The sequence below is a fragment of the Pyxicephalus adspersus genome, chromosome 5, assembly GCF_032062135.1.
Source record: "Pyxicephalus adspersus chromosome 5, UCB_Pads_2.0, whole genome shotgun sequence".
In the NCBI taxonomy this organism is placed as follows: Eukaryota; Metazoa; Chordata; class Amphibia; order Anura; family Pyxicephalidae; genus Pyxicephalus; species Pyxicephalus adspersus.
In genome coordinates, this window is record NC_092862.1 from 38246624 (window position 1) to 38265394 (window position 18771).

Consider the following 18771-nt stretch of genomic DNA (forward strand, 5'->3'; position numbering starts at 1 on the left):
TATCTATCTATCTATCTATCTATCTATCTATCTATCTATCTATCTATCCATCCACCCATTCTTTATAGAAGACTAAAATAACCATTTCCCTTATGTCTGCTCCATGTATAAGCTGTAGGTAAACTAAGTACAAACATGATCACTGTATGCGAAAATGAGCCATTAGTCCAGCAGTAAATTGTAATAGGTGATTGGGCAGCTTTTATAGCAACGAGACAAATCCAATTACCCTGACTGTGTGTTTTTTTTTTGTTACAGAGAGAGACATAATGTAACAGGCTGTAATCTGTCTGATACTCTGCTTCATGTACTGAACATTACATTGGCCAGATTTAAGGTTACTGATGAGTGAAGTTCTTAAAAACTTACTCCATCAATGTCTGGCCTGATTTAAAGCCATTGCACAGTACACAGTGTGAATATACACATCAATTCACACATTTTACCACTATAGGCTTTTATAAAGAAAAATAAGTACTCCCTACTTGGTTTCCACTCATGTCGGATTTTTCTCAATTTAACACAAATCGAGTAAGGTGTTTATATAAAATAAATGTGAAAATGTGTTTAGCAGTAAGAAGAAAAAAAAATTCTCAAGTGTTAACAGCAAAAAATGAGCCTGACACGCTGGGGACAATCGTCAGCATCCTGCATGCCTACTTTAAAAGCTAACCTACATTCAGAAAATATCATCTTTCCTGATACTTTGTTCATCTTCCTTCTCTGATAATCCTTTTCTTGATCTTTAACATTCAGTGACATAAACATAATATTTACATGTCCTAAGTAGTTCTATCAAAGAAATTGATAGGTGTTGCATCCAATGCACCTTAAACAAGTAAGGTAAGTAAGTCTGTAAATGGAGTGTTTCACGCAAAAAAACATATTAATGATAAGTGTTTTTGTGTTTTTTTGCTTTCTATGTTGGTGAGAGGTAATAATTGATAAATATCATACATGCCAATTTTAAAGCTGAACTAAACCCAGGCCAACTAACCTGTCCACATTCTATTGAGAAGCATCGCCATCTTGTATCTCTTCTTCCTCTTCGGATCGTTCGTCGGCCATCTTGATTGGCTCTGCTGGGACACGCAAGGGAAATCGGGAATCCTCAGTTTTTCTGCCAACCAAAGCTGACACTGTCCATGTGCAATTCAGCTTTTTGCCAAAAACCCGGAGTGGTCAGGCAGGTAAGACACAATATTGCCCATCCCTTTCTGCATTATTAACCTGCCTGATCATGCAAACGTAAAAGTGGAACATTAGATTCAATTTAACTTTGCACATAGTTTAGAGGTGCTTGGACCAGATAAATTCTGAGAATGTTTCCAGTCAGAACAGTCAAGAAATATTTTCTTAAACTCTTGAGTTGGGATTCATATTTTTACAAAAAAGGTTTAAACGGTCTCTAAATGTTGTTGTTTTACAGCTGTCATTATTCACCAGCTGGATTGGCACTGGCTTTTATGTCTGTTCTATCTTAAGTGTTGGATTGCTCCTTTCCTGATCGCAAAGACAACCTTTCTTGATACCCAGTGTTGGAAATACCTTTGAACTTCTACCCCCCCCCCCCCCCATTTCCTATTTTAGCTCTGCCTTGAATTTCTTTGCTTCTACTGCTGATGTTGCATTGCATCCTCTCCTACCAGCTTGTATACCAACCTTTGGCAACTGAATTGCTGGCAACTCTTTATTGCTCTCTGCTTCTAACCTGATCTACCTGGCTACTGCCTATGGCCTTCTCCCTGACTACACTCATGTCTTCTGCATCGTTACTGCCTGTGCACTGCACACAGAGTGTCTGTCATTGCAGACTTGCTTGTTACTGCTGCCATTGGACTCCAAGCTTGTCACTGACAGGTATATGGCTCAGCCAATCCAGCCTTTGGCCACTGACAGCTACCAACATCCACCAGCTAGATTGGCTTAACCTACACCATACACGTCAGTGGGAGGAATATGTGTTAGATGTTCAAAACATAGATTGCTCAAATTCTGGTCTCCAATAAAGGCTGGAATTGGTCAAATCCAAGTTTAAATCGACTAAATGTCACTTCAGCCTCTAATGCAGCTTGCAACGAAATTAGCAACACAGCATAAATAGGAGGCTTTCATAGGATATATCCTGATGTGAAAAGTTATAGGAAAAGTTATAGGGAAAAGTTATAAGTTATAGGTCTAAAGGAGGTAGAAGGGAGAATGGTAGGACATACAAAGCAACATAGTGATGTCCACTAAAAATAACCTCAAACTGAAAAGATATGAAATGCATGGCCTAAGTAGTAAAACATTTACTGATACCAGTGTTTAACAAATCAAATAACAAAAAGGGGCCTGGTTGGCACAAATCAGTTCACTCATCTCTCCTTAGGGTCTTAGTACTGCATTAAGAACATTACCAGCTGTGACACAGTTTAATTTAAAACCCAGACAAATCTACAGTAACAGATTAAAAAGAGAGGACAGATCATCAGATGTTCTCATTTTAAACTGTCTGATTTTTTAACAGTACAGAAATCTGCCCCTGAACTATAAAACATGAAAAAAAGGTAAACTGGATGATATACAATCCAGCAATACATTAAGTTGTTATATCAAGATTAGGTAATTTAGGTTATTGTTAGAAATGTTTTATATACACATTTGTAGTGTTTTAAAAAAACAGTTTGACTGTTGTAGGGAGCACAATCATTTGTCAGTTCTATGGAACAGAACTGTGTAGCACTGTGATGGAATTGTATGTATCACATATTTTAAAGTTAAATAGATAAATGATAAATAAAATTATCGGTGGACTCCCTGAGATTGGCATAAGAAAGAAATGGAAGGCTGGAAGGTAAAAAGATCCTGATAGTCTGTAGGGTAGATAAAAAGGAACTAAACAAAAGTGACTTTTGAAGGTCAGCTTCAAGGAAATATCATAAAGTATAGTCGGCTTGTTATCTATTAAAGCTATACATACCCCAAAAAATGCACATGGCATGACAAAGGGATAACTGGACATGGGAATAAAAGTTCTATACATGGAATTCAAACATATGAAATGTCTGCCTGCTGAGGGAGTAGTTTTTTTCAGGTTTTGCTACATGGAATCAACTTCAATAGGATTTTTCATTCTTCCATGCTTCCTGTACCATATGCTTATTTTAGAAATTCAAACAAAGATATGGAGGTTTCCTGTGTAATGGCTACTGGAATCTCCCAAACTGTGAAGTATATTATGTCCCCATTTGTATGTTACTTTAATTGTAAGTGTTTCGTTAGGTTTGCTAATTACCTCAATACACTACAAAATAGAGCTGTTTATGGATTTATTCTGAAAGAGGGCATCATAAGATCACTACTAAACAATATGTATGATACATATATAATAAGCAAATTAGGTTTCAACCATACTATGAATATTACAAACTTGAAATAAAAACAGAAACATTAATCATGCTAATAATACCATTTAAAGAACCTAAAAATAAAATACATAAAATAATATTCTAGACATATGTTTAAAAAATGCCAAAACCAAGATGTTATTTAAATAAAGCTGGGAGGCATAAAATGGATAAAGGACCCAGTGGAATTGTTATATGCATCCTGAACTGACATCTGGCTTATTCTAACCTAAATCACCTATTTTTCACCACATTATTGGAAACTGTAAAGCTATGTTTTATGTTTGACAGATTTTATTTTTTTATGTTGATGTTAAAGTAGCATTGATCTTCCTCCAACCCAGGACACCAATCAGAATTTTGCAGTGGCTGCCAACTAACCCCAGTGCTGTCCAAAGTTCTCCATTAATCCATATTGGAAATGCAACACTCAGTAGTGAATTACAGCATGATGGTATACAGATGGTTTTAAATAAGTATCATTATTGTGTGTACAGTGATCCCTGTCCTAATGTGGCATACTGAACCTGAACCTACTTACAGTATACTCTGCATCCATAAGGCTAGGCACACACGTGCAATGGTTCTCCTCCGATAATTGGCTCAGGGCCAATATGGGACAAGAATCTTGCTTGTGTATAGTGGTTGTCATCCATCTTTCGAACGACCGTCCTGGCGGATCCACGGACGATGGACGACGAACGATTGTAATGGAAGTGAAAGGAAGTGAGTGCAGCAGGGTGCCACTCCTTCGTCCCCCCCGCCTCTCCAAAGAGCAGAACGGCGCTGTATGTACAGGGTTCATTCATGCATCGTGCAGTCATTTGTCATTGGAAGGAACAAATTCTTTTTTTTTTAAATGAAAGTCTTTAATTACATATGCTATTCTGAACAATAGACAGTAGACAGTGCCACATTACACATTTTATGCCAAGAATTTCATAAAAATAACTGTTGAGAAAGATATAACTTTGTAATATATAACTTACTATATAAAGTGTAACATACAACATAGCTTCTACAGTTCAAAGGTTAGAGGTACTGTATGCAATGTATATTATATCAATACAGATGTCAAGAATATGTACTTTGGAACACAGCATATGAAATAAAATGGCAACGTACTGCCCTTGGAAAATGTAATATAGAATACAGGTGGCACTTCAAAACCAATACTTAGGAAGGTGCATCTATTTGGGAAATATTGTGAGTGTGGTTTCTTTTTTTTTTATCTTACTGTTTTACACTAACTGTCTCTTTGTTAACTAACTGAAATCATTGTTCTTAAAAGTTTCACTCATGAAATTCTTGGCTGGACTTTTAGTTGTTTGATCCTGCAAATGTATCATAATGAGGACTACTCTCACCTCCCCCATGTTTAATTGATTCTGCTTTTTGTCAATCTGCATGTTTATATTTTTGGATATTTTTGTACATTGAAACTGTGTGTTCAAAAAAACAAAGAAATTAAAAAAGTTGCACTAAGTGTATGTATAGCAATACCCTTTTTGTTTATTTGTTTAATGGGATAATGAAGGTTGTAAAAACCTTCCCAGGTTATTTTTGTGGTCAGTGTTCCACTGGGAAGATTCACCTCACTTTCAACAATAGAAAATAGGAGTGAGGGAAATTTCTGCCTTGAACAGCTGTCACAGGAACATTTTTTCTCATTGGAAGACTTCCCTATGTTTCTTGTGAGGTTGATGAGCTCTACCATTTTAGTTTATTACCACCAAAATAGTGTGTTTGGACAGCTGCACCTCTACGCAGATGTTTGTACATTTTACAGCCAGTGGCAATGGGCAGTACTGAACTACTCACTTCTGGGCCCAATATATTCTCTATGGATTGGCGCAGGTGAAATATTACATGTAGCATCTCACCCGTGGAAGAAGTTCAGCGCCATATAATACTAAAACACCATGCTTTCCATTAACACTAACAGACTCAGATAACATTTTGCTATATTTAAATAATAAATAGCAAGTGCAGTTTTCTCAGTGACTAATTCTCTTGAATACGCAATGATTTTATTGCTGATTACGTACACATTCTAAGCACCTTGAAGAGCTTTTACCCTTCTTTTAACATGAATTTTCTATTTAATAATTGCACTGTACAATTCTAGGAGTTGTAAATACAATTAAGATTTTGTGAGATTTCCATTATATAATATTCTAAACTACATACATTACCAGTGGTATTTATGAAAGACTGCAGTCATTTCCTTTTGCTTGGTAACCTCCTTCTGATACACAGATATATATTTACATGACATATTTGCAGTTGATTGCATTAGGAATAATAATACATACACCTCATGGGCAATATGCAGTTCATATGACTTCCAGAGTGAAGTGGAAATTACTTTCAGCTGCATTTTCTAAAGCAGATGTTTTTGTGATAGGCATTAGTAAAAGAAAAAGCACACCAATTTATACCGTATGCATTTCCCTATAGCTAAGAGGGTAAATAAATTGACTCATGGACCATATCATTAAATGGAATTTGTGGGAGGGAATGATGTGGGTATGGTCTGAAACAAACAATTATATAGAATATTTTCTGGATATATTCCAGTATCTGGGTACTGAGAATCAATCAATGCAAAGTGTGCATGGAATAAACTGTACTGACCATTCGCTATTACTTTTTACTTTACACTAAGCAGTCAGTTTATTTAACTCTATATTTTTTTCTTTTTTATGATAATTTTTTCTCCATGTGCTTGTCAAAGTTTCCTACATTGAATGATTTTTATGTATAAATGCATTTAAATACACAATGTAAGTACATCAATCAATACACAAATGACTCCTGGACTGAAAAAAATGCAGAATAGTCCAGCACTATTAACAGCAGTCCTACTGACCAACAGGTAAGTGAGGGAGTTAGGAGGAGGCAGGCTAGCTAACAACATTTTTAACAAATTTGCAAGCCCACAGGATTGGTGGCCCACAGGAGCTAGAGAACAAAGAGCCATGTTCAAGCATTGCTAGGAGCTTGCTTTCAAATCCTTGTACCCATATTTTTAGGTAAACGCACTCACAGGTGTACAGTAACTGCCTGCAGGTTCAATTATTTGGTAATGTAATTTAGACAAAAAGGTGTCCTCATTGAAGTTCCTAGCATTGACTTTCCTTCCTCTTTGTTCAATACCCTATGTATCCATTAATAGCTATTAAGGCAGACCTAAACTAAAATATTTACCTTACCTAAAGAGGTAAACAACACGTTTAAAAAAGATAAAACTACCTTCTTCTTTTTTGGGAGGGGCTTTAAAAAAGGGCAATGGCCCTCCCCTTCTGTCCTAATCGGCGTGGCGATCTCACGCATGCGCAGTGAGACTGGCACTCTTTATTTCTCATCTACGTCACCCGATCTTGCGCCTGCTCAATGAACGATCAGGTGGCGTAGTAAAAAGGCGGAAGAAGGGCAAAGGAGATGGTGGCGGCCTGCGCTTCCTCTGCCCAGGGACAGAGAAAGATACCAGGGCAACGTAGGACCTGATCCAGGAAACCTCCAGAGGGATCGATGGATCTGCGAGGATGAAGGTGAGTGAGTTTTTTGTTTTCAGTTTACTTCTGCTTTAAGAAATGGAACTACCATCATTCTTCTAAAATCTGTGTTATTTAAAAGTAGGGAATGAGATTAAAATGTAATAAATCAATACCATTTAATTTGCATGTTGCAGTTTTTATTCATTTGTATACAAAATTTTTAATTTTCTATTCCCCATGCAAAAAATACTTTGGCCTTAAAGTGGACATTTCTTGGAAAGCCAAGGCTTGCTTTGTACCAGTCACCTTTCCCTTTAAATTGCTAACATATTACGCAGCACTGTACATTAAATAGGGGTTTCAAATGACAGACAAATACAGACAGTGATACAAGAGGAGGGGACCCTACCCTGAAGAGCTTACAATCTAGTACCTAGGGGAACTTACACACAATAGGATGGGAGATTTGTTGTGGTAGGAAGCAGTGATGGTTTCAAAAGACAGAAGAAGATAGGTAGGCATCTTTCTTACATCTTCCTTTACCCTTGTGATTTCATAACTTATTAAATATTCACTTAACTTTTACATTCCTCGACTAATATTGTTTTTTGAGACTTTATACTTTATACTACTGTCATTCTTTTAATTTTATATTCATTGATTCATTCGTTCATTTTTTGGTTTGTTTTTTGTTGACTTTTCAGCTTTTTCCTTTAGTTTATAAAGTTTGTGAAAATACTTTTTCTTATTCAACAATTTGTCTTCAGTATATAGCTTTACTGTTTCTTGATTGTTACACAAAATGGCTGTTTGAAGCATCAAAAAAGACAATCAGCTAGAAGCAGCTGGTGTTTGTACCAAGTGCATATAACCAGCTGTTACTTTAGGGAAAAGCCTGAGAAAACATTACTGCCACATTTCAGATGTTCTACACATCAATCCTTTCACAATGGCCTGGATACAGAGAAATACATTTCCATTGTTTCAGTATTGGTCTAATATCTGATGGTCTCATCAGCTTTGTGAGAACTTACTGTATCTAGTGAAAAGTAACATCACATACATCTTATAAATAGAAAAGGCCACGCAATCACCAGATTGGTAATAGATTTGTCCATACAGTGTTGGCTTTTAGAGACATTTTTGAAATTCTAGAAAGTATAGAAGATAGAGACATGTATGGATGATAACCATACACATGTGATTTGGTCATCATGTAACTACATCAGCCATGCCAACAGCTACTGGACTATAAAGCATATTTCTAGAAAAAAAAGGGCATGGGAGGTTTGATTTGTGCTGGTGGCAATTATCACAGAGAAAGTACATTAAAATAAAATTGTAAATTGTAAAATGCTAGATTAATCCCTAGAAAAGGGGAAAGGGGCAACCTTACTATGGGAATACCTTATCTGGGAGCAACTGTCCCATCAGTTGTCCTTTAACTTACGTTACCTTGTGTCTCTCAAACGGAAAGTGAAGGGAAATTTCAATAATGGTACACAGGCAGCTAAAAATAAACTGACAGAACAAACTTTTTCATCTGTGTCTAAATTATTATTATTAAACAGTAAGTATATAGCGCCCCCATATTTGACAGGCTATACATACACATATTCGGTCATGTATGGGTATTCAAATACTGAGACCAGTCCACTCTTTTTTTCTTTTCCCTTTTTCTCTAATTGTGAATAGTAATAATAATTAATAGTCACAATAACTAACAAATTACAAGAAGGAAACACACTCAAACATTTCCTATACAAAAAAAACACTTACCCACATAAGCTCCCCTATAAAGTAAAGGTTTGTGGTGGGTTATAAAAAAGGCAGCTAGATATTTGCCATATTTAGGAGAATAGGTACAATATACCAAATAAAAGCCTTAATTGATATAAAAACACAAATACATACCTAAACTGAAAAAAGATTTATTCCAAAAGTAAGTACTGTCACATCATTCAGCAATGTAAATTCAGGCCAATCATGGTGACCTATCTAATATGCCACGGTCCTGTTGCTAAATTACAGATTCACCTAGAATTCTGGGTGACCATATTAACCATAGTTATTGACGTCAGCCATGTTCCTGGTGCTATTACTGACCAATGTAACTCTGCTGATATCACTCAAAGACCATTTGCAATGTTGAAAACATTAATTGCAGCCAAGTTAACTATTTTGACAGATCTGACGAACTTTAAACATGCAAAAACTTAAACATAAGAAATAATGAACACCAACCTATGCCTAGTAATGTCATATCCAGATTTGTCATGTTAGTTCCACTGGGAACATTGTCATTGTGTGCTGTAGATATATATCTTAATATACTGAATTTATGCAAAAAAGGCACTTTTAACCAAAGTGATTTAGGGCTTGTGTGCCTTCAAAATGGCTCCTTAATCAAACTATAGCTTAACTTTAATTCAGCTAGGATTTCCAAGGTTATTTTGACTTCGCTCATGACTTTCACTCCTGGTAACTGTGTACATCCATCATGTTCCACTACCTTTAAATTAAGTTTAATTTACATTACTATGAATGTGTTTAGTACATTACATCCAGGACAGTAATTTAGAGATGTCAGTTAAGTTACCCTACTTTTTTCTTATTAGAAATCTTTCCAATGGCTTAAATTGTAAGCTCTTAGCCAGGGTCCTCACCTCCTCCTGTTTTATTTTTTGGTGTCTGTCATTTGCAACTTCTATTTAATGTACAGCACTGCATAATACGTTGGTGCTATAAACATACAGTTGATTAATAATGACAATTATAGTCTATTGTTGTAGTGAGTGTTTTGCTTTGTTAAATATTAGTCTTGGTTCTACAGCAATTTTCAAAGGAGTATAAGCAAGTATGGAATATCACAATGCGATCTAGACTGTATACACACAGCTGCTAGAGAGCCAGGCTGTCATTATAAAAAATGACCTTCAAGAATCAAAACGTTAAACAGCAAAACATCAGAGATATCAAAGAACAGTGAAAAACTGAAATCAAAGCATTGCTTTGATAGCAAATGTAAAGGAAACCCTTGGGCCCTGAAATACATGCTTTAGTACACCATTGAGATGTTTCATTTTCTTTTCACATATAAAGTGTTCTTAATATAATATACCTTAACATCATTATAGGGGCAACGTGTTTTGTATTATACAAGTTGTAACATGTGGGTTAGGTAGCGGGGTGTTTTTAGCCCTCTGGGACAGGGGCAGTGCAAAGCGAGTCTCAAGACTCTTATTTTCACCAACACCAACAGCTTGTTTGTGCTGTACAGGTTATTTACTCTATTTACAGGAAGCACCAAAAGCAAACATAGCCAACCTTGCCACTAGATAGGTGACTAACTATAACATAAACTTAAGAATCCTCTATACTGAGTGCAAATCTAATGTTTGTCCCTAAAAAAAACAACAATGGATAGCCAACTTTACAGCACCAACTACCTTTTCACAGTCCACCACAGACATGTGGTTCCCAGAGCAGAACAGGGCTGACCGGATCAGTCTTTTTATGTTGGCTGAGAATTCAGGGAGAACACAAAATCCTGAACTGGATTTTTAAAATGTCAGAGTGGAGAAATCTCGGGCATAAGTACACCCCATCTACCACATTCCCAGACACTCCCGGTAACTGCCACCGAGTATATGTAGTAATACATTCTCAAACTTGTAAGTATGCTGATCATCGCTTCCATTTTTTTAGTAATTTAGTTTGTATAATGATTCATTTCCTTTATTTCCCAAAGCTTTTTCTTATACATACCTTCTTTATGATTAAATATACAGAGAATCCAGGATATAAAGTAACTGCCCTGAACACAGACTAGGCTAAAAGCTCAGTCTGACAGCCCCTTCCCTTCGTTTTTCAAGTTCTGGCTCCTAATATTCCAGGCATACACATAGCATGTATTAGAAAGTGATAAAGTAGTAAAAGCCTAGCATCCTGGGTAGGGAAAATATTTATTTAAATCACACACTCTACCTTTATTGGGGGACTACGTAGGCTGTCATTACTAGGCAAAATATGCGCAATTTGTTGGATGTGCATGGCAGCTAATACCGTATTGTAATGGAAGTAGGCAACAACATGGACACAAAGTGGAAAGGCTCATGGGTAAAAACCATGGTAAAATAATTGTTCTGTCTCCTGGAGCGAAGAAAATTGGGAGTGTAAAAGGTGCATTGACAGTGTAAGAGGGGTGCAAGGGTCAGCTACAAAAAGGGGTGCAGAGGTTAAGTATGGACAAGGGGTGCAGGGGTGACTGGTGAAAAATATGCTTGGGAGGAGGAGAGAGATAATCTTATAGGGAATGGGGGTTGTTGTTTGGGGTTTTGCTTGAGAGAGAGGATGTTACTTTTTTTGCATATGGGAATTTGCCATGGGACAATATTTTACTACGGATACCTTTGCTTGGTAACAAAATTTACAGCATAAATAATTCAGTGATCAATAGTGAGTAACATGTGGCATAGCATACAGGGTGAAGTGGTCAGGATCCAGTAAACTTCTCTGTACATTGCATACTCCAGACAGTATAAGATGGTTATGCCTTACTGATCTAAGTTACATACTTATGCCTATTGGACTGAACTGGTGTTTGTATTGGTGGTGTAAAGACAGAAGTGTTTGGGAGTATGTACCACACAGTGTATAGATGGAAGCCTTCGGGACAAATGTGGCACTGACCAACATTTTTGCTGACTTACTTATTTTTAACAAAACAACATACAGAACATAAAACTAAAGCTATAAATAGGATTCAATCTCTTTGCTGTAGTGAACAAATATGTTTATACAGAATGAGCTGATGTGTGAAACAAAGATTGCTTTACATAAAATAATTATAAGTAATGATAATAAGTAATGTAACTACTAGTAATGAAGTAATGACATTTGTTTAGTAGACATAATTTTAAAGATACAATTTAACATAAGGAAACGGAACAGTTGCCAGGTATTGACTTATGCTTCAGGCTAGGACACTGTATACCAGTGATGGATGGGTTCTGAGCTATGGCACTATATACTCCATTGTTGCCATGCATAGGTAAATTATGCCCAAAAAAGCCTGTCTGATTATATTAAGAATAAATGTAGTCATAAGATGTTGTATATGTGTTTTTTTGTAATTTGTTTTGCTTTCTGTGCATACATTAACTAGTTAGGCTGTACCCAGAAAAGATTACCACTATACACTGGGCCTGATTTATTAAAGCTTTCCAAGGCTGGTGAAGATAAGTCATTTTAGGGAAACCTGGATGAGCCAGCAAATCTGAAATGGATTTGTTAAAAATCATTTCATATTAGCTGGCAAATGTACCAGATGCATTTCAGGGTTGCAGGATCACCTAGGTTCTCCCATATTAGTCTATCTTCACCAGTCTTGGAAAGCTTTAATAAATTAGGCCAATTGCATGTGTTTTCCCAAGCCGATTGTGCTAATAACTAGGAATTTCTCCAGTAGACCCCAGTAGGGGATGGCATAATGATGAGTATTCCTGATTATTACAGATTATTCTTACTGCCCCTGCTCAGGTTTACTACTACATACGGTAATCAGAAGACCAAAAAATGACTTTTATAGGCTCCCAGATCATGTGAGTTCTCAAAACTTGTTTCTTTCCCATTGTATCTGATCCCTCAACATCCCACATACAGACACCTTTTTTCATTGTTTTTATTCTTTATTATTATTTTATTCTTTTATTCTATATTACATCCCCTGCTTCTCTTCTGCCTTCCAGGATATGAAATATCCAGACCATCCAGGGAGTGAGCTATATATTTGCTTGATTTTTATGATGTTACTGTGCATGTATCTTCTACTGATATTGTTTTATTGATCTGCTCACTGCAACATTGCATGCATTATATATATATATATATATATATATATATATATATATATATATATATATAATTATATATATATATATATATATATATATATATATATATATATATATATATATTATATATATATATTGAACTACATCCTTGTTTATAGTTGTTTGATATATAAAGAATAAAAAAACTATAGACTACCAATACACATAAGACAATGCTTTCCAAATTTGTGAACATATATTGCTTCCAGTTACAGGAAATTTGATACATTCTTCATGTAGACATTAAACTGCCACCTCAGCAGCAATGTTAATTGTATGGTTTTACTTACATAAGAATTGAAGCCAGTGGCTCATCATACTAGCCAAGTAATTAGCATTTTAAGAAGGAGACCAATGGAACCCCCCATTTTTTTCACATTTACACCTTTTGGCTCGCTTAAGCTCCTTTTTGAGTGTTGTTTTGGTTGAACAATAATATTGACTGCACATTGTAACCCAGACAATTTACTGTCCCTTCCTCACCCCATATTATGTTTGCAAGGATGTCTGCACCAGTCTGAGGCTATTCATAGACACCATCTTCTGGCCCAGACAAATTGGTCATGTTGTGACAATCTTTGTTTGGACAGGTGTCCAGTCAGAAAAGCAGAAGGGTTCTACCAGGTAGTGTTACTTTTACCTTTAAAAGGTATCTGGTATTACACAACAATAATAAAGCAACCAACACAGGGTATAAGGAACTAAAATCACAATCCTAAACCGATCAATGAAATAGGCAAATACCACTTTCATCATTCCAAGCCAATGACAGTCATGTGAAATCAATTTTTTTCTTAACAACCTTAAGTACTTACATGCAAAACAGAACAGGAAATTTCTAACAGGATCATTAAAAGTAGAAAGAACTACAACCACTGTGGATTTAAAAACTGACATACTTTACTTACAAGGAATATTTAACAAATAAAATTAACAATTATGTCATTTTAACCACAATTCAAGCAACAAAATCTGTTTAACACTAGGACACACAACTTGTAGATGCTATATGTTTTAGTGGTGTGATCAACAAACTTCAACAATAACTTTGTAGTGCGAAGCCCTACCAAATTTGCAGTTTTGGTGGACTTACTAAATTATGCAAAGCTAACAGATAGTATCTAACCAGTATAGGTCCAACTGATTGACTGATCTTGTACGTGAAGAAAGAACTATCAGCTGCCAAATAATCATTTTCTCAGCATTTAATATACCCTAGGTAAAGTCCAGAATAGCAAGGAACCAATAACTAACTTAAAACAATGAATAAATATAAGGAAAAATTAATCACTGACCACTACTGTAATTAAATGAACAGACACATTACCATCTTCAATAGAAAATGCTAAAACTGAAATAATACAACATTGTATAATATGTATTATTATATACTATATAATGCTACTATACAAGAATTATTTAAATTAAACTGCTGTAAACACTTGTATATAGCCATAAAATCGCCAGGTAAAAAAATAATAATAAGTAAACGAAAACACAACAAACATACAACTAATCAAGGAACTTGGAAATGGTTTTGTTTTACCTTAAACTGTAGGCCATCCTTGTTATTCTCTTCTTCATTTTCATGTTTCTGATTTTTGACCACACGAAAATTGATAGAATATCTCCGTGCTCGAAATGGAAACAGGAACTGCCTCCACATTGGAAATCCACGGCCTGGCAAGCACTAGGCCCGTCTTTGTCAAATAAAAAAATGATGGTGGAATATACAGTAGAACTGTGAAGCCAGAATGTTGAAGACAAGATCAAACATCGACAGTTGGCATTGTGGGTAATCTTCTACTAATGCATTGTTGGCAAAAAAGATGCTCATATTTTGCCAGCTCTTTTGTTTCTGTGTTTACAGACATGATGAAGGAATAAGGGATTATCTTGCTGTCTATGTACCAGTGCCTTACTTACTCCGGGAGCATTAGTAAAGTGTTCCGGCTTACAGATTAAAGCTATTACATTGAATGCCTTGGTCTAGTGGGGCTGGCAAAAAAAAAAGTTCAGGTCCAATAAGAATGAACATAAAAGGCAACACTGACAATGCATACAACAATCTGGCACACTTTTACTCTCACATCTTAAAAAAATTTTTTTTAAAAATCAGATATTGAACAGGAAAAAGTAAACAGAGATTTTAAGCAAAGCTGTTTAGATATGGTGTGATTCTACTTAGACAGATGGTCCATTCTACAATATAATCCTTTCTGCTTCAATGAAAATAACATTTTAGCTGAATTAGTACAGGGCTAGCCTGCAAACTTCTAATTAACATGAGACAAGAACCGCTCTGAATGTTATCTCATCCGTGAGCTAGATTTGGAATGACAGCTCACACTATGCTGTTGATGGCAATTTTTATTGTTTGCAAAATATCCTTTTAAAATAAAAAATGCACACAGAATTTTACTAGAGCTTTCATTAAAATAAGTAACCAACTGAAAGCTTTTGACTTTTTATTATGGAAAAGTCATAGAAAACCACAGGATGTAAATTTGTTACTCAGAGTGAACATTATTAAAGTTAAACTGTGTAATATGGTAAATCACTTGTCTTTATCATCAGTTTTACACATAATGCAATTCATACCGACAAACTGAGAGAAACTCTATAATGGAAGTCTGAAATGCACTTAAAGCATGACAAAGACAAGATTTTTTTTTACTAATTTTTATAATCCTATTAACAGTGGAAGTTTGCTTAAAGAAATAGCTAATCAAACAAAATACTTGCTGCAAAAAGCAGGTGAAAGGTACTATTGTTTGGATAACTTTTTCAGATTAGGTTGGGTAGTAATCACTGCCTTTCCCTTGTGTTTTATAGATTTATGCCCTTCACTACCTGTGATTAAAAGTGGATGCTGCTTTGGATAATCTTGGTCCCTCTGTTTGAGGATCATACATTGGAACTACACTCTTTTGGGTGCAGAAGTCTGTGTTTAATTGACATGTATGATATTTACATATATGTATATATATATATATATATATATATATATATATATAATTTCCCGCTCCGCCACGCCGGCAACATACACACGCACCAACGTCACCGGGAACTCACCGGATGCAGAAGCTGGCGGGAGGAAGAAGAAAGAACAAGAAAGATCGTGGCGATGGACAGCGCGGGACGCCAGCGGATTAGGTATGGCTGTATTTACTATTATCTTCCTATAGGTTTACCTACCCCGAGTGTAACTCAGGGTTACCGCTTTCAGCAACTTTTTTCTACCCCGAGTCACACTCGGGGTTACCGTTAGGAAGGTTAATAAAAATGCTGATATTTTCTTTGTATATGGGCAGACATATTATTCAGTTTAAAACTTTGTTTCCAATTTATTTTATTATGTTGAATTCTTACCCTTTATTACTGTTAAAGCTTTTGAACATGGGTATATATATGCTGCAGGTCCTGCTGATTTATTCCCATTGAATGGCAAAAGTGTTGTTCTTTTACCCATGGTCAAAACTATTAGCTGGGATTCTTCTTTAAACTATAAACCCCAAGTCACAGTATATCTTCATTAAATATGCAAGTTGCACAGATAACATGTCACCAGGAATTTGCTATTAAGTCATTAAAGTTAGAGAGAGAGAAGGATAAGGTTCTTTTAAATACTTTTAAGGTAATTACTTTTTTATTTTTTTATAACTAATTGGAAGTTTGATATGATTATTAAATATTAATTATTATGTTTTTTAGAGCTCTCCTAATTTAAAAATTTGCTTCTGAAGAAGTGGTTTAATTCACAGAGGTTTGCTCACAAAACTCATCAAGTATTATTTTAATATAATTATTGGAGATGGTGAGCTTGTCATTTCACAGTCTGGAGATGGTTAGATGTATGGAGGTTATATATTTAATAAGGTCAATTTAATTCCTTATTGAATGGAGATGTGCAGAGTAATTGCTTTACTTTTTAGTTTATTTGTTAATAAAGTGTTTATGCTTTAACAAAATATTGTACTTAATGACTGTACCTCAAAAATCACATTGGTGTGATATTGTGCTTTTAAATGTGTCATATATACTTTTTAATTTTAATTTGTGCTAGAGTCTGGGCTGTAGATTAGTGTTATTTGTTCACATCACTACATCACACAAAACACAAAAACAAAAAAAAAACAGCAACGGTAGAAAACAAATGAACACTTGGTTACAAAGGTCATATACATTTCTATAGGTTTGAGTTACGCTTGCTTTGACATTTGTCTATTTTTGTAATTGTTTTCTAAATCAATACTGAATATAAAAACACATTAAGGGGTTTAGTTAAATTAGTAAATGTTTAGTTCATTGATTTGATCCTTTTTTAATTTGGTGTAGTTGACATTTTTTCATGTCAAATTTTCCCCATCCCTCCTTTTTCCTTTTTTTTTTGGTTTTGCACTCCCAATTTGGCCATCAAATCTTCATGAACCAGATTTGCTTTGATTCCTCTAAAGTAGTAGTCGTCAAGCCGTGGCTCGCAAGAAAATTTTGGTGGTCCTCGAGAAGGACCCTGCTGGGGGGCGCACCGGCCAGAGCAGCGGACCATGTCTCCCGTACGATTATGGCATCATGACGTCACATGATGCATTACATCGACGTTACATCGACCCCCCTGGATATGTGCGGTCCAGGGCCTGTAAGTATAAGTTTAGTGGTCCATAGGTCCGAAAAGGTTGGCAACCACTGGTCTAAAGGCATTTTCACACTTTTTGATCAAAGACTCTATGGACTATTATAGGAACTGCTTGGGATTTTTTAGCTTTTCCTGGATAGTGTGTGTGTCCCCTCCACTATCCAGAAAAAAGTCCTCTGGAATCTGGTTTCCCTTGTGGCAAAAACAGACCTCCACCTGCCCCAATCAATTGCAAGGGCCATCATTTGAGCAGAGGGTCTCATACCCACAACGTAACCCCTCTGTGGTGGGGGGCTGTGGGTGGGAAGCGTTTTGCAGTTCTTATTGCAGTTCTGTATTCATCATACATTTATATTTAATGCAAGAAATGAAAGTACCTGAATTAGTATCAGTTGCTTTTGTACAACAAAGTTCAGAGTGGGAGAGGAGCAAACAATGCAAGAGAGAGTGGATCAGTGTTTCTCAACCAAGGTTCTGTGGAACCCTAGTTTTCCATCAGAGGTTGTTAGGGGTTCCTCAAGAAATGAGCAATTTGCGCCTCCCAGGTCAGTTTTACTGACACAATGATTTCTGACTTTTTGTAAATGGTGACATTTGTAATCCGTGAGTGAGAGAAAGATGATCTAACAACCAAAGTTTACTAAATGGTTTGTATGGGCGGATTCTTAATTTGGTATCTCCTGGAGAGAACTGTATTTGTTTATTGCTGCCACTACCATATGTTCTTCTAATATTATCTATACATATACATATATACTGCATATATACATATTTATATGTGTGATCCACCTGGGTATGGTGTGTAATACAATATATCTGCCAAGTTGATTGTTGTGGATTGTTGTAGTACAGTGGGAAAAGGGGGGGGGGGGGGCTTGGATTTATCTGTCGTTACAACTCCTGCCCAGGGTTCACCTAAATTAGAAACCAGATAACTTTTAAGAACATAAAGCCCCTAGTGTAGGTGTGCAAAAGGATGGCCTAAAGAGTTCAATGAGCAATAACATCAATTCACAGTTGCTTTATTATATTAACTGTAATCAATATGAACTTTATCTAAAACTTTTTCATTATTTTAAATTTTAGATATACCACTATTTTGCAGGACTATACTTCTATTAGTATTTTTCGGTGACAACCTAAAGGGTTCTATTATAAAGCAGTGAATCTGACATTCATCTAAACATTTTCTGGTGGGGAATTATTCACTGCCATTGAAAAAACATGGACCTGAATTATTCTTTACCAATGTTTCAGTGAATGTCGAAAAAGTGAGCCGAAAAAGTCTACATCTTCTACACAGCTTTTGGCAAGTTAGGAACCTTGTGGTTGTTTCAAGAAATGAAGGAATG

At 35.7% G+C, this 18771-nt stretch overlaps 1 protein-coding gene across 1 annotated transcript in view; it reads right to left on the reverse strand.

Annotated features, from left to right (window-relative positions):
* RGS20 (regulator of G protein signaling 20) overlaps positions 1-14721 on the reverse strand; it is an 81332-nt gene extending 66611 nt beyond the window's left edge. The window contains exon 1 of the mRNA XM_072411205.1: positions 14330-14721. Coding sequence (XP_072267306.1) covers positions 14330-14449 — 120 coding nt within the window. The 5' untranslated portion in view covers positions 14450-14721. The remainder of the gene's footprint in view (positions 1-14329) is intronic.
* Positions 14722-18771: the final 4050 nt, after the last annotated feature.